At 35.6% G+C, this 17,546-nt stretch overlaps 1 protein-coding gene across 1 annotated transcript in view; it reads right to left on the bottom strand.

Annotated features, from left to right (window-relative positions):
- Positions 1-17,546, bottom strand: part of LOC124556058 (stress response protein NST1-like) — a 630,068-nt gene that overhangs the window by 61,340 nt on the left and 551,182 nt on the right. Inside the window, exon 14 of the mRNA XM_047130088.1 lies at positions 3,554-3,766. Within this exon, the coding sequence (XP_046986044.1) occupies positions 3,554-3,766 (213 nt within the window). The remainder of the gene's footprint in view (positions 1-3,553; positions 3,767-17,546) is intronic.

The raw sequence follows: 17,546 nt of genomic DNA, 5'->3' as shown, positions 1-17,546 counted from the left end.
CAACACGACCATGGCGACACAGCAGTCCGTCTTACCACTTGACAATGACCGGGGAGAGCTCGGTCCAAAGCTCATGGGATTTTAACTATGTGATGCGGTTGGAAGCCCAAGAATATTTTATCAACTGGATGTATCATTTTGCTACCAAACTGCAATTTTTTGTATGGAAAACATATCATTGAACCTTGCCTTGAACAGTTCCTCGCAGTTTGATCCAGCACCATACATAAAATCACCCATTACATGGAGCATTGTTCCACCAAGCTTTCTTTGGTCCCAACTTTATGACACCAACCCATCCACTGTGATCTTACACTTTTCATTTCCTCAAAACAAATGACTTCATCATTATCTCCCCTCAGACAAGGAATCTATGACTTAGGTACTCAAATGTCACAAGTACATGAAGGAGAGTCTGCACCAGCTGACCCTTTTACTTTTGGCATCTGCCATCAGGATCTTAGTTTACTGCTTCTAATTGACCTACAATATTTCCTAAAACTCAAGCACCTCCAAAGGATTAATGTGTGAATCCCTATCACTTCTTACCCCCTCAAAACTGTGTACCCCCAACTTCAACTACTTCAGGAAACCAAACTGCCCTAGTGATCCCTTAGCTGTTGTGCGTCTACATTGTTGGATCATCATCTGCAACCTACCATACAGAAAATTGCTTCTAATTTTACTGACACCAATGATTTCCTGGAACATCTGACATCTGTACCTGATTTACCCCAGCCACACACCTTGTTAGTCATTACTGATGGCACCCACCTCTATACCAACATTCCCACCACACAACATTTATCTGTAGACTGGTTATAGAAATATACTTCTGGTGTTACCTATGCCTTTACCACCCATAATTATCCAATGAGTCTAGTTCACAAAAAAATTCTCAGGCCAAATAAATTAGTTTTTCTGCTGCCAGTCTCAAAAAAACTAAGGAGCACTCTCTTTCAATATCCAATCTCATCCTGATATAAAATTAAATAAAACTCCTTCAGCATGGTTATCGGTTTCTGACATGATATGCTGAAATGAGGTCTACTTTATTTAAAATTCTACACTTACATTTATACTGTTACACCCTATAGTGGACATTTATCCTGTTGCCATTATCAATTTCCTCTCTCCTGTTCCATTGGCAAAAAGTGTATGGGAAGAATGACACTCAGTATGCCACAATTTGAGCTCTAATTTCTCTGATTTTACCATCACGGTCATTTTGCAAGATGTGTGTGAAAGGAAGTAATATGTTGCTTGACTCTTGTAAGTAACTACACTCACAATTTTAACAGTAAACACCTGTACGGTGAGTGTCTCACTCCATCAACAGAGGTTTACTGTCTCTGTGGTGCTCATTCTTATTAAGTTAACCTATTATTAAAGTCAGCACTCTTCTTTGGATCATTTACATTTCCTCTATTCATCCTACTTGGTAGGGACCCAGACTGAGGAGCAATATTCAATAATCAGTTGAATGAAAGTTTTGTAAGCCATTTCTTTTGTAAGTGAAGAACATTTCATTGAGATTCTTTCAATGAATCTCAATCCCACATTTGCTTATCCTGTCACATATTTTATTACTTCCTATCATTTTAAAACACTTTGGATAGATACTCCTAAATATTTTACAGTTACTTCTACACACCAAATCATAACATCTTGCTGTCACATGCCACTCCTTTTGAATCTGTTTCCTTGCTCCGCAGTTTTTACCACTGCAAGATTTTTTCTCTACACTCTCCAGTAACTTCATGTGCCAGCTACTTGAAAGAACTATCCCACTGATGGAAGAAAAAGCTGTGACACAGCTTATGTCACATACCAACACACATGCCTTTCATGTTGGTATAACAACCACAAACATGTTAATAAGGATAGTCAAAGAATATATACTAACAGCACACAGCACTTCATTTAGAGGATAATCTGAAACATGATGATATGAACTTTGGAGCTTATTTAGACACGTACACAACTGGGATTCTTCCTGTCAACAACAGTTCCTCATAACTTCACTGATGGGAACTCGCTTTACATTGTATGTGCTCGGTTCTTGTCACCATCTAATCTCAGTTTTCATCATTTTTTGGGTATTGATCCTCTTTTCTTTTCATTTTATTTACTTATTAATTTTAATCTCTGAATCATTTGTCTTGTAGTTAATTTTCCACTCATTTTTCTTATTTATATGGTATTTGCACTTATCTCTGACATGCCTACTGCCATCTCTCTCATTTCTAAGTTCTCAGGTTTTCAAATTTTGTCTGCATCCAGCAATCCATTTTTCCCTCTCATACTATCTTGTGCCAGAAAAGGGAGCCCTTGGCTCTGTAAGCCATCAATTTCACAGTCATGTTTTTTCTCTCTCTCCGTAAGAACATATTTTGAAATATTGTGTTTTATATGTTTGGTCAAATTAAAAGACAAGAAGATAAACCAATAAGAAAAAAGCAACTGCTCTAGTAAACAGTACTCTCTACTGACACAGTTGGAACTACTACTTACCAGCATGTCATACACTCATAAACACTACAGATAAAACAAATGAGTCTAATCCTTACTAAATTGAGGATTAGCACTTTCTTCCACTGACCCCTTATATGCATATTATAGCTAAGTAAATGGAAACATAATCATATAATATAATTTAATTCATCATTATGAATGAGTGATTTCCTAAATCTGCTTTTATTTTTATTATACAATAAGTCAGTGGAGCAGCTTAGTCTTTCCATTAAGTTACCATGTACTCTTGTGGATGAATAAAACTAAGTGTTGAATAAGTAAGCAGTGATAGGCTGGACATTTAAGAAATGCCGTGATGCAGACACAGATATATTAGTAAGAGAGCCATTTCTGTAAAAGACAGAAATCATAACATGTATTCAGGCCTCCATGCTATCAGGATCTGCTGTGAAATTTCATTATGCCACAAATTCCAATTTTTAGTGTCAGATTTTACATGTAAAATGACTGCACAGTGGGAAGGATTTATCTATGACATTTTATTTGTCTACAATAAATCAGCAAAACAATAAAAATTCAAATGATGCTGAAAAAAGAAGAATTTGATTTCAGATCCTCTCAGTATGAGTCCGATATAGCACTTATATATCCTCTTGCTTCTCAAATTGATCTTTGTGGAGGAAGATACTGATCTAAATGTTATTTACTTTTGTAACACAATACTGTGAAATTTTAGTTTTCCACTATTTAATTTAGTTTCTGATGCATATAACCAAAGTTAGTATTATGTACTTAGATGGAACAACACTTTCATAATGGAGGATGAAGCTTTCACTATTAATTTAATTTTCCCAGAGCTTCTGCACATCAGCCAGTTTAGTTGCAAGAAGCAGCATCTCATCATTGCATTTGAGGAAACACTAGTATCCTACCAGTCTGAACAAGTTGCTTTATTTCCAGCACGCCTCACACTGAAATATATTAAGTACTGGGAGCTGATAATGAAATATGTGATGAGATAGTAATACGATAGACATAAAAACTTCTGTGAACATAAACTTAAGGAAGGGAACCCTACCTTCAAGAACATTTTGGGTTACAGTGAAAGTCTTTCCTGTGTCTAGTGGCACAGTCCAGTTGACTGGTTCAGGAGATCGCATGATGATCTGCTCAGGTGATTTCACCCTAGTTGGCTCAGGTGGAGATTTCACTACAGCAGGCTCAATCTCTTCCTTTGACTCTGATACAGTTTCTTCCTTTACTTCTTCATCCTTCTTTTCTTCTTCAGCACCTGAAAACCATCAATAAATAATTTAGCTGAAGTATATATCAATATTATTGATCCCACAAATAACTTATTTCTATGTACATAATGTGAATTCATTGTGCCATTTCTCATTTTCTGTTTGCTTAAGTTTATTATATACAAAGGCAACAATAATATTATTTATAAATATAAAGAAGTTATAATTATGTAGAACCAAGAGTGTATTATGTATTATATGTTCATTTCTTCTTTATGCACAAGATGTGCGCCACTTCTGTTATATAAAAGAACCATAACTGGATGTTAGTAATTATGCAATGTATAAAATTAATGACTGTAAAAAACCCACAGGGGATGAGCAGTGGCACAATTCACACAAGTCTGTGTACTTTGCAAACATTTATTCACCAAACAGACAGAATTTTATTGTCAGACTTCCCAACATTATCTGTTATGTTTATGAGGCAAACATCTAACTCTGCAACTGATTGTATGAAGTAGTCTGACACTCTTAAAAGTATCAGTCCTGCTCATCAAAAGGAAACTATTATAATAAAACTGGCAAATGTGCCACACATAAACAATTAGGACCACAAAGAGAAACATGCAAAGTATACGAGTACGAATGAAGCTGTCTCCTTATACTCTACTGAATGGAAAATTACAGAGCTCTTAAATAATGTGTCAGCAGCAATGTTGCATTTACAAAGCAAAATTTAAGGATATATAATAATGGAGACATGACACAAAAGCTGATAGGAATCTTGGAAAAGAGCCAACTTTCAAAAACTATTAAACACATTAAAACATACACAAACATTAAAATTATCCCTTTGGGTTTGTTTAATGAAACACAAAGTAGTAGTAGGGTGTTTAAAATGTAGAAAGCAATGATGATGTTTCTTAGTGTAAAATCAGTTTGTTTTCCTTTCTATTTAATAGTGTGTATCAACTGGAAGAAAGGACCTATGATTAAGGAATATTTAAAAGCCGTTGCTGAAGTAAATTAAAGAAATATAAACTAAATCAAGTGATGACAAACAGTATGGGTATGAAGCATTAAAGTACACAACCATTTAAAAGTTAACACCATAGGAGTGCCACATAATGTTATATTTATGTGCAACAGAAGAATTAAGGGCTTTCATGTGCCAGAAGAACATAAACACAGAAATCTAGCTTCAAATGAGACAACTCTTCTTTGGCATCTAATGCTCTCTACAAAAAGTAGACGCCTTGAGAAAGAATAAATACATGATGTAGTACCTGTTTGTAAGATCATTTATATCGTATTGCTCATACCGTACTTTCTGTAGACAATGATATGGACTAAGAAGGAAGAAAACCTGCATTACTTTGCTTACAATATTCTGCATGATCACTGTTCATTTTCATTACATTGCACTTTGAAGTGATAACCAAAATACATCATATTGGTGTAAAATATCTGTGGAACTGTACACACAAGCAACAGTAAGCAAAAAAAGATAGGCAATACTTGTATGAAGCCACTACATAAATGCATTACTCCCAATGAGTCTTGTGTGTAATAGGCATATGGAAAAAAGCTTAAACATTTTGGAGCACTTTTGCACTCTATTCTTTACAAGATTTCTTGTTCTGATTCTATGTCAGAGGCTTAGTATGTATGTGACACACTAAGCGTCAGAATGTAGTTGTTACATATTTGATCACACAATTTCAGCATAGGACTGAAAGTTTGGTTTCAACAGAGGACTGTTAAGTTTTTAATACTTTAGTGTGTTGAGAGTGTAGCCAGTGAGACAGATGATGTTTGGCTAAGTCCTGACATGCAGTTAAAATACTGGTGCAAATATATTTATAGTTACAAATGTAATGGCAGTGTTTGTAATTGGGGTACATCGTGTACATGGCATTCAGTTTTCCAAGCTGGGCAAGGAGGCAAAAATGTTGCAGAAACTACAAAAAACTGTTTCTGTTTTAAAAGTGAGATAATAGCTAAAATTATGGCACTGTTCACATTGGAAGAATAATCTCCTTTCAAACTGGTATGTTGATTTTCAGTACTCTGTAGGTGTTTTATTCTTGTGGATGAGAGTAATTAGGAAAGCTGCAGTTCAAATACAGTTGTTGTTGCTTCATAATGGCAAAGGATCAATGATACTGTTAAATCATTAGTTACCTGAAGTAGAAATTATGTCACAAGTCACATAATGTATTGATATGCAAAATACACTGTCATACATATTCTGATGTGGATGACCTTACTCACTGTGCACAGATTCAACAATGCTCCTGTTGAATATGGGAGTCTCTTGCAGATAAAATGCTGCATAAATATACAGCAACATTGATAATCTTTCATGGAATATGCACACAGCAGAAGACATCAATTTTACAATAAACTGTTAATATTTAGATCTGAGTGCACAACTATATACATAGATTAAAAGAATACAATATCCTGCACCATCAGCAACTCCAACAGAAGAACTGTAGACATCAACTAATGTCAAAAGTAGCACACTGTGCCATTTTAATTCTAACAGTTTACAATATTTGCAAAAATAATAGAAGTATATATCCACTGAAAATACCGAGCTCAATATATGAGAATAATGGTACGATTATGTTTATACCAGATGGAAATTATTGATTTACTATGACTGAAAATTCATCAGACATGAAAGAAACCAAGATATAGCTTATAAAATGATATAGGATGGAGAGTTTCCAGATAGGCTTAATGTAAATAAGATACTTCTAAGTCATCAGTGGAGTTTTGAATGGAAGACATAATAAACATCTGTTAAATTACTGAAGAAGCAAGATGTTTACATGCAAAGGAAGAGAGAAATGTTGAATGTCATACAGTGGTTTACAAGTATCAGTATCTTCATATTACACACAGAATGTAGAGGTTTATATCAACAAGCAAGCTACAGTGCAACAAGTTAAACAAATTTATAGTAAAGCACCAGTTGATGTTTCAGAATTATTTCAAGGTTAGAAAATAATGCTTTTAAGCTACTTTGACGAGAATGCTTGTGGTACATTTATAGACACAAACTATTACTTTATGTACATTCTTGTGTAGTATAATACTTCTTTTGATATATCATAGTGACTCTGACTGTAGATTTCCACTTTAAATGGCACAGTTGATTTACTCATTTGCTTCATTATTAGAATGCTGTACAGCTTCTTAAAACAACCCCTTAACCAAACATGCAAGCCTAACTGTATACAGAAATATTATGTGGAATACAGAAAAGATAATACTTAAGAATATGCATATGTTGTTTGAATATGTTATATGAAAGAGGACATAAATTTAATTATGTTCTGTAATATATTTCTTTGTTAAGTACCTACAGTAATATAGTGGATGCGTTTGTTCACAGGACTGAGAAAGTCAAGGGCACACCACTTCCACTATAATCAAAAGTATTATAGCACCGTGGTGTTCAAAGCAACCTTTGGGTAGATGAATGTTTTGTTAAAACAATTTGAAATAATTTTCAAAATACATACTTTGACAGAAATCTCTACCAAATGTAGCACAGCACTTCTTCATTAGATTTGTATAAAAATCATGACACAAATTTCCTTAGACTCCCATAGGAAGTAGAATGTTTTTGATTTAACTGCAACAAATTTGTTCAAGATGACACAGCAGGTGAAACTGATCTATCAAAATTATAATTTGTGAAAAAGTAGCTTTCTACTTAAAATTATATCAGTTAGAAATCCACAGAAAGCAAATTACATAAAAAGTTTGTCACTCTGATGTTACTTTCCTAAAGGGAACTGCACAAAAATTTTAAAATTTTTCACAGTCTTTGGTGTTTTACTGTTTGAAGAGTATACACCATATCTGGCATGCCATGTCTGAGTCCTCACAATCTAATGATAACTTCATCTAAGTAAAGAAATATCATATATGCCATCTCTCTGGGAGATATGCAAACTCTACTCAAGTGTTTACTCACATTTTAACTCTTTGTGTACTGTGTTTATGAAGTGGAGATAGAAAACCAGCCTGACACTTGCACCTACATGGATCTGGGAAACAATCTAAAATTTACACCAAGTCTACCTGGTGTGCTAGACCAATATCTGCTAACTTGGAACCACTCCAAGCTGGTTGATGTGGCCATCTCTGTGTGTTACACCATATGAGCATGGCATCAATTTTTTGTAAACATGAATAAGTTTGAAAATCAATTATAGTTAATAGGAAAAATATATCAGCTTTGCAGTGATACCCAGTGACACAACTTATTATAGCTTTAAAAACAATTATATAGTGAATGGAGAGTGTGCCTTTGGTTTGAATTGAGATCCTTCTGATTGTCATCCTTATATCATAAGCCATGAAATCACCAGTACTACAATTTAGTACTCTCATTCTACCAATGTGATGGATTGTATATTGTTGAGTTACAGACAGGCACAATGAAAAGACTGTTACACATACAGCTTTCAGCCAAAGACTTCTTCAGTAAACAAAACACACACATATTCACATAAGCGAGCATACCTCATGCAGACATGACTGATACCACTGGCAGTTCCAATCAGAATGTGACTGTCATGTGAATAGCAATCTGGAGTGGCATGGGCAAGGGGGAGGGATAGCACATTATGGATGGGGTGAGAGAAGAGCACTGTCTGGCAGAACATGCAAGGACTAGAGAGCGCCAGGCACAGCATCGCGAGGTGGGGATGTGGGGGATGAAATGGGGACCAGAAAAGATAAGGATTGGGAAAGGAGAGGAGCAGGGAAGGGAAAAGTACAGGAGGGTACATTGGCAGGGGACAGCACATACAGGGAGTGAAAGTATATGAAAAGGAAGGAACTTAGGGACAGGGGGGGGGGGGCGGGGGGTGGAAACTGTTGGGTGGAGGGTGTGAGAAAAGTAGGTTACCATTGGTTAAGGTTGGGACACTTTTGAAAGTGGAGAATATGTTGTAAAAGTGACTCCCATTTGTACAGTTCAGAAAAACTTGTGGTGGAGGGGAGGATCCAGATGGTCCGAGTTGTGAAGCAGCCATTGAAATCAAGCATATTATGTTCAGCTGTATGTTGTAGGATGTCTCTCATTTCAGGGCATGGTCATAGATAATCAAAACCATGACAAAGGATGTGGTTCAGTTGTTTCAATCCACAAGGTAATTGTTGGGCAATGAAAGGGACACTCTTTTGTAGCTGGCTCTTGGGGGATGGTGGGAGGATTGGGAGTGTGTTGGGAAATGGCATGGGAAATCTGTTTGCAGACTAGTTCCAGGGAATGGTGACTGTCTGTAAAGACCTTGGTGAAGCCTTAGCAGTTCCCCTGGAACTAGTCTGCAAACAGATTTACCAAGCCATTTCCCCACACAACCCCAGTCCTCCCACCAGCCCCAAGAGCCAGCTACGAAATAGTGCCTTCATCATCCAATACCACCCCTGACTGTAACAACTGATCTACATCCACTTTGATTATCTATCATCATGCCCTGAATTGAGAGACATCCTATCCAAGATCCTAAAGTGGAATGCCCACCTAACTTCCACAACATCCTATTCCATTCCTATGCCACTCCCAGCCCTAACCCCTCGCCGTAGGTATCGTATCGCTGAGGAAGACACAGGTACAAGACCTGCCAAATCCATTCACCCAGCACTTCCTCCTCCAGTCCTGTCACAGGCTTATCTTACCCCATCAAAGGCCAGGCCACCTGTGAAAGCAGCCGTGTTATATACCAGCTCTGCTGCATCCATTGCACAGCTTTATATATTGGTATGACTACCAACCAGCTGTCCACGAGAATGAATGGCCACTACCAAACTGGGGCCAGGATCAAAATAGACCACCCTGTGATGCAACATACAGCTGAACATAACATGCTCGATTTCAGTGGCTGCTTCACAACACTGGCCATCTGGATCCTCCCCTCCACCAATAGCCTTTCTGAACTGCACAGATGCACTGAACTGCACACATTCCCCATTCCCAAAATTATCCCAGCCTCAACCTACAGTAACCTACTGTCCCCACACCCTCCACCCAACAGTTTCTGGCCCCTTGTCCTGTCACCTCCCCCTTTTTCATATTCCCTCATTCTCTTTGTGTGCCGCCCTCCACCAACATACCTTCCCATCCTTTCCTTTCCCTGCCTCTCTCCTTTTCTGCTATTCTCCTTTTCTGGTCCCCATTTTTTCCAACACAGCCCACCTCCTGATGCTGCATCTGGCAGTATCTAGTCCCAGCATGTCCTGCCAGACAGCACTCTTCTCTCCCCCCATCCATACCCTGCTATACCACACCCATCCCCACTCCCACTCCAGATTGCTATTCACATCACATTCACATTCTGGTTGGTGCTGCTCGTGGCAGTAGTCATGTGTACGTGAGGTGTGCTTGCGTGTGAATCTGGGTATGTGTTTTCTTTGCTGAAGAAGGCTTTGGCGAAAAGCTATTGTGTGAAACAGTCTAGCAGTATTTTCGTTTTGCTTGTCTGCAACTCAACAGATCTTCTTTACAGTGAGTAGCAATCTCTCTTTTTCCTAATACTGTTGATATTCCAACCTGGTGTTTCCACTGTTTGGCATTGTATGTTGTGATTTATACTCGTAAAATGGGCATGAGAAAGAATGCTAGTAAACAATGCAGATGCCTTGTCATTGCTTGGTAGAAGTTGTTTATTACAGCCAGCTTCATATTTTCCTATTAAAGATTCATTATATACTGTAAAATATAAACACAACAAAGATTAAGGAAGGCCCAGTTAGTATTATATTGCTTAAGTAGGTATATGTAAATTGCAGTACACTCATAAACTTTTTGTTATGAAGCAGCTACAAATTTCTAAATAATTTTTGAAAATCATCTTGAAACAAAGTTCTTGCAGGTCTTTTTTATGGCTAATAACAGAATACATTATTGAAATGCAAGAGAATACATCTGTAAATTAAAATATTGTATCAGATACAATAAAGATGAACAAAATGGTTCAAATGGCTCTGAGCACTATGGGACTTAACATCTGTGGTCATCAGTCCCCTAGAACTTAGAACTACTTAAACCTAACTAACCTAAGGACATCACACACATCCATGCCCGAGGCAGGATTCAAACCTGCGACCATAGCAGTCCCGCAGTTCCGGACTGAGTGCCTAGAACCGCTAGACCACCGCGGCCCGCAAAGATGAACATTATTTCTTTACTGTAAATATATTTACACCACCAAATAGTAAGTGTACTGTCAATCAGTTATTTATTTTGTTTCTTAATAACACCACAATAAAATAACTAGTTTCTTATAATGCAATAGTTTTATTTTATTAATTATAAGCATGCCTGTATTGTGACACCTGGACATATATTTAACAAACCGAATAGTTGTTAAAGGATTAAACACTTATACTGACTGTTAGCATGTCCTTGTTTATTCAGATTAATGACTTTGCCATAGGACAAAGAACTGCAATGTCTTAGTGGTAATTTGCATCAAATTTAAAGCAACAATTTTAGGAGAATTCTGACAGTTGGTCCACGGTGTATATATCTCTATGTTGTAGATAACAATGACACATAACTTGTTCCTGAAAATTCTTAAAATTTACAGTATATGTACATACTCTGTTGTATAAGAAAACAGTAGTTCTCTAGGAAGTTTATGGCTTGTGTAGCATAATGCTAAACTATTCAGCTGGAAAATTTCTCAAAATATATATTTAACAATACTGTGCACCAGTACATATATTTAATAACTAAAGCAAATTACTGGCAACCAATTTAGCAGCCATTCTGCTGTATTTACAGTTGAGTGTGTATATATTTCAATATGAGGAGTAACATGTATGAGAAATACATAGGGAAACTGATCTAAGCAAGGATGTTATAAATACAAGCAATGCAATACTGCATTCTGCAAAGCAGCTGTAAGTCACAATCATGCCAAATGCAAAAAGAAAGAAGGAAATACAGAGAAGGAAGTCTATTCTTTTCATCTCTAGTGCATTTAAATTCTAATCAGTCATCATTATACCAGGCAAAATTTTTCTATAACATTAAAAGACTCTAATTAAGAATCAATATGGAGTAACAGCACTGTTGTGTAATGCTGAAAATAAAACATTGTCTGAATATAAAAACTACACAAACATTCATGTTTACCTGAAAGATATTCTGTTAGTGACATGTGTCAAATAAAGTAAATTATACAAAATACATAACATTTTCTCTGTTCCCATCTCCCACTGACATTTCTGACATTTATCCACAATCATACCTAAACATACACAGCGAAACCACACACACATGTACGTTCGGCAAAGGAAGTGATAGTCATTATGGGGGTGTGTTGCATATTTGATTCCAGTACTTCAATTACACTTAAAAATTGACATCTGTAAAAGCTGCATTTTGCGATATCACAGTGAACAGCTTTTATAAAAGAAAAATTTTGTGTACATTCTTATCATGGAAAGTGAAAGCCAACTTAAGCAAGAAGTTTGAAGTGTAATAGCTCATCATTTCATAAGCTGTAGCTGACACAAGTCATAATACAAAGCTGTTAGGATACTTGTTTGTTACTGTCACCTTTATCTCCACAATCTATTTATAAAAATTATCATAGCTATGCAAGGTTGTTCCCAAACTTGTAACACTGATTCAGATTTTTATGGGTTTTTCATGCGGTATTACCACAGAGAAATCTGAGGTTTCTTCTATTCACAAATATCAGTGAACATGTTTTCAGATCAGAAGTAACACCGGTTGCATCCCAAACAGTAACACTGCAATAGTCATTCTCATCTATGAATTTGAAACTGCACCAAAAAGATTATTGAATTTTTAGTGTTCGTTCATGACACTGGAGGTTTTATTTTTCATGTCATATAAAAAACAAATGTACTGAACAATTATTGAAGCTTCTTAGTTGTGTGAATGGAATACAGAATGTGTAAATATATTATACAAAATTTTAGTTAAGAAACTGTAACTCTTTACAAAACTGATAATAAATGAAAGTAGAAGAAGATAATGGGAAGTGCTGCCCAGCAGCCTGATGATGAGCCAGTCATAACAACTACAATAATCGTTTTGGCTTGATGTACGATACTTTTAACTTCAATGTTGTTAACAATTGTTTATTAATTTTTCATGTATGAATTTGGTTTCTGTGCCAACACAGCCTATAGGAAAATTTTATACTATATTTTTTAAAGTGTTTATTAATGATTCTGTCAATCATTGGAGAACTTATATTGGGTGAATAGTTTCAAATTTTACAGGTTCATTCTCAAGCCTGTCCTACTGATGCTGCACTGACAGTGCCTGATGTTAATAATAAACATCAGTGTAGTAGTAGTAGTAGTAGTAGTAGTAGTAGTAGTAGCTTTATTCATCTGTAGATATCTTTTTACAAGGATATAGGACATGTCAAAGTATTTACAAGTTTAGATCAATTTAAAAAAAGCTAATTCGTATACACATATATTTACAGAATTCTAGTTAGACACAATCATTAGATTTACCTCCTGGTATACAATACTTTTCTTACAAATAACTTATTAAATAATGTAATGCCACACTGTACACTCACATCTCACTATCAGCCACTGCACGCACTATACACACATTGTGATGTTGAGCTCAGAAAGAGGAAGAGGTGTTAGTATTGTGCTATGCATAGCTTGGGGGTAAGTATTTCTAGAAAGGAAAGAAGAAGGGAAAAAAACATAAAGTGAAGGTGTTATGAGGAATGTTGGATGTCTTATAATCATTATTATTATTATTACTTATTTGTATAGCATTTTTTTATCGAATCCCTGCTCTGTTTTACCTAAGTAATCCTTCAATGTATAAAATGTATTGTATAACAGGTACTTTTTAGCTGCCTTTTTAAATAAATGTATTTTTGCAATTTCTTTAATGCTGACATATTCTTTGTAAAATGTTTGCAGAATGAATGCCACAATCCACATGTGCCTCTTAGCAAGTCAAAATGATTGATTATGACTTGCTAAGAGGCATGTGTGGACTGTGACAACTGTGACATTCATTATGCAAACATTTTGTAAAGCATGTGTTGCCATTTTGATGTTTATTATTAAGATCATGCACTGTCAATGCAGCCTCAGAAGGCTAGGCTTGAAAGTGACCCTGTAAGGTTTGAAACTAATTACCTAATATAAGTACTGCAGCTATTGACAGACTCATTAATAAACACTTTAAGAAATTTAATAAACATGCTGGTTCCCTGTCAACAAAATTCTTAACAAAAATACTATATTGTTTTTGAAATTCTTGTTATTGACCCAAACACTTATAACATAAAACCAAATTTCATCATTCACATTATACAACAATAATTAACAGCACATGACATTACCAGTAGTTGATTTACTAAATATCCACAATGAGACACTAAACACACTTTAAAATATGTTACTCATTTCTAAGCATATAAATTGCAAATTTTCAACACACTGGAAATATTAAGATGGATGAGTATTCTAGGTATACGAAAACCCACTGCTGTAATTAAATGTGGCATGTTTAACATGGGACATGCTATTTGGTCAACTGAGAGATTACATAAGGAACACTAGAAACAGATCTCACTGAAGCAACCAAGCAAATCAGCTGTTACTGAGCATACTGAGTATTTCATCATTAAATAAATGGCAACTTCAGTATCATGATGCGCTCTAAGTTTCTGGAAAAACATAATTAAGCAGTGTATGAAGTTCTGATGTTCTCAGATTCAGTGGGGCCTAATATCAAGTGCTGAATTTATGAAGATCTCACTGGTCGCTGGATCAATGATAAGAAGAAAGTGTTGATGGAATTAATATTATAAAAGAGCTGTTATTAGTGATAGGAAAAATAAATGTTTATAAAAATGATGGGTCCAGCCATGTTGAGAATTGATTTAAACTGCATTTATCAGCACATGGCTGACAATGTCACAATTTGGCTGGAGTCCAGACAACTAGCAAATCACAGTTAATCATTTTGATGGAGAAGATATTGCTATACAATACAGAAAAAGTCTTGATATGACCAAAGCTGTCTTTTGTTATCAAAATTTATTCCCAGTAGAATAATTCCCAGTTTCCTGCATAAATAAAAAATAATTGATCATAAATACAAAAGATAGGAGTGTTCCCCATAACCAGAAAAATTAAGAAAAACATTAGTTTCAAGCTAAACAGAAATATGATAAAAATGGTCATAATGAGTTGACTATGGCAAAACAGGGTGGAAGGGGATAGGGACCTGTTGGGACAAGGTGTAAGCATAAAGAGAATTTATCACTATATTAGAGCACAAAAAATTAAGAACAAAGTAAACCAAACCCTGGATGACTCTAGTGATGAAGCACAGCAGTAAAGTAATAAAGTTTTAAAAAATCTCCTTTGTATTGAGTTCAAAGGACAAAGAGGCTTTCTTCATGGTTAAGGAACATCAGAAGAGATTTTAATGCAACAGTCATTGATATAGGGAAGGAGAGAGTTCAAGTTATATTTGAAGCTTTGGTTTATGTAAAATTCAAATTTATTTGAAACTTTTAGGCACTCATATTTACTGGATGACCTGAAAAATAGCTACCCATTTCTGTGCACATGTGGAGGAAGGTCATTAGTATCTGAATAACATTCACATTTACAGTAAGAGATTTGATTTTCATTTCCAGCATGTACATTGTTTTGAAAGCCATAGTACTGCAATGTTGAACTATTTCTGTTGACAAAGACTGACTTCCGAACTCAATGACTAATTATGTTATCCATATTTTTTGATTTGAATAAACCAAAAGTTAAAGCAGATAATACCTTTCAAATCCAGTGTATGTGCAATCATGAAAATAACAAGCTTGCATTCTATCTATTGTTTCAACTGTAAACAACTCATCCTTGAAAAATGTAATGACTGATTTTCCATAGTAAAAAGGGAAGGAATATAACTTGTTTATGTGATTGATATAATACATAAAACATAATTAAATCAATAAGTGGTAGAGGAGACCTCATGAACTAAAGGACACACAGATAAACAGAAAAAATACCCTTACAAAGGGCATAATTTGTGGAGCTACTAGCAGCTCCACAAAAGTTCACAAAGCATATAGGTTTGATGTTAAGCAGAAATTTATCAAGTTGTGCTGTCCAATACCAAGTCAAGAGTTCTGCTCTGGACATGTATCATTATTATGTTGAAAAATTAACAAAACTTTTAAAATAGCATAGCATCATTAAAAAACGAAACACCCTCTACTTGCTGTGATCAATTTTCCATTGTTACTATATGCATAAGAAATATAGTGTGCAAAGGAAGCTGTCTGAAAAAACTGAAATGCAGTGTGATAACCAGATTTTGGCAGTGACTGAAATGAAAGAAATGAGAACTGAATTAATAATTTTAGCAACAAGAAACTTTTAATTACTGTAAACAATAAGTACCAGTGCAAAATTTTAAACTAGATCTCACTTTTTGAGAGTCAGTGTGTTGTCAACTAAACCATTCATAAATGCATTTTGGGATGACACGCCATCTCCCAAACTGAAGGTTCCATTTCTAATGGCATTGGTGACAATGCAGAAATATACTCTAACCATCTTTCTCTTTCCTTCAAATGTATGAAGGAGAGCTAATAGGAAACTGAAGCTCTGAGTTGACCACAATAGTAAGCAGGTGGCTAAATTGGGAGAGTGTCTCCAACAAAAGGCAAGCATCTGTGTTAGAGTCTCAATCCAGCACATACCTTTTCCTTTTTGCAAATGTTCAATGCAATACATGGCCCCACTAAAGAGTACCATTCCATCTCAATCACATTATTATGTAGTAGGAAGAGCTAACCAGACTCTTACTAGAAGGTATCATTAAACAATTCAGAGAGTAGGCGAAGAATTTGTTATTGAATAAGGGGCAGTCAAATGAAAATGAGAAAGATGGAAAAAGTAAGTAAATTGTTTATTATTTCAGAAGTAATCTCTACAATTGTTAATACATCTATGTCACTGTGAGACAATATGGTCAATGCCTTCGTGGAAAAAGTTTTGCAGTTGCCCGCAGAACCATGATTGTACCCGGGCATGCACTGCCCAGGGCTCCAAAAATATGTAAATAAGATGCGGAGTGATTGAGACTGTATAGAGGATGTTAAAGGCTTCCCAGCAAAATATCTGCAGCATAGTCAAAACAACCTTGGCAACATGTGAGCCTATCCACATGCTGCAGAGGTTGTTTCATGTATGTTGAAGTACTTTTGCTGGGAAGGTATTACACGTCCTTCGTATAGTTCTGATCTCTACCCATGTGATTTCCATCAGTTTTGGAGCACTGAAGTCAGACATTGGTGGCCACTGATTTGCTTCACATAAAGAGGTGTATGCCTGGGAACAATAATCGCTCTGTAGGCAACCACAAACATTTCCCGTGAAGGCACTGGCCGCCTTTTCTCATTCAGGGATAAATGTATTGACAATTACATAATACATGGCTTACTTACTTTTTCTCATCTGTCTTGTTTTAATTTGACTGTCTTTTATAGATTTGCCCAGATCTGTGAAAATTATTAGAAAGGATGACAAAACTGGGTACAGATGACAACACATTATAGGATAGGAGAAGAGGATTTCTGCAGTAATTTGATGCTGTCAATAGCATGAGAATACAATTCTTTCTAATATTCACTCAAATTTTTAACTCACAAGGAGACTACATAGCAATCGGACTCTTATAATTTTTTTTTTTTTAATGTGATGTTCAGAACTCAAATATCAATCAACCAAAGCACTTCCATTGCACTCTCTAAAATTCTT

The sequence above is a fragment of the Schistocerca americana genome, chromosome X, assembly GCF_021461395.2.
Source record: "Schistocerca americana isolate TAMUIC-IGC-003095 chromosome X, iqSchAmer2.1, whole genome shotgun sequence".
In the NCBI taxonomy this organism is placed as follows: domain Eukaryota; kingdom Metazoa; phylum Arthropoda; class Insecta; order Orthoptera; family Acrididae; genus Schistocerca; species Schistocerca americana.
The sequence above is the reverse complement of the archived record's forward strand: the minus strand, read 5'-3'. Positions and strand labels throughout refer to the sequence as shown.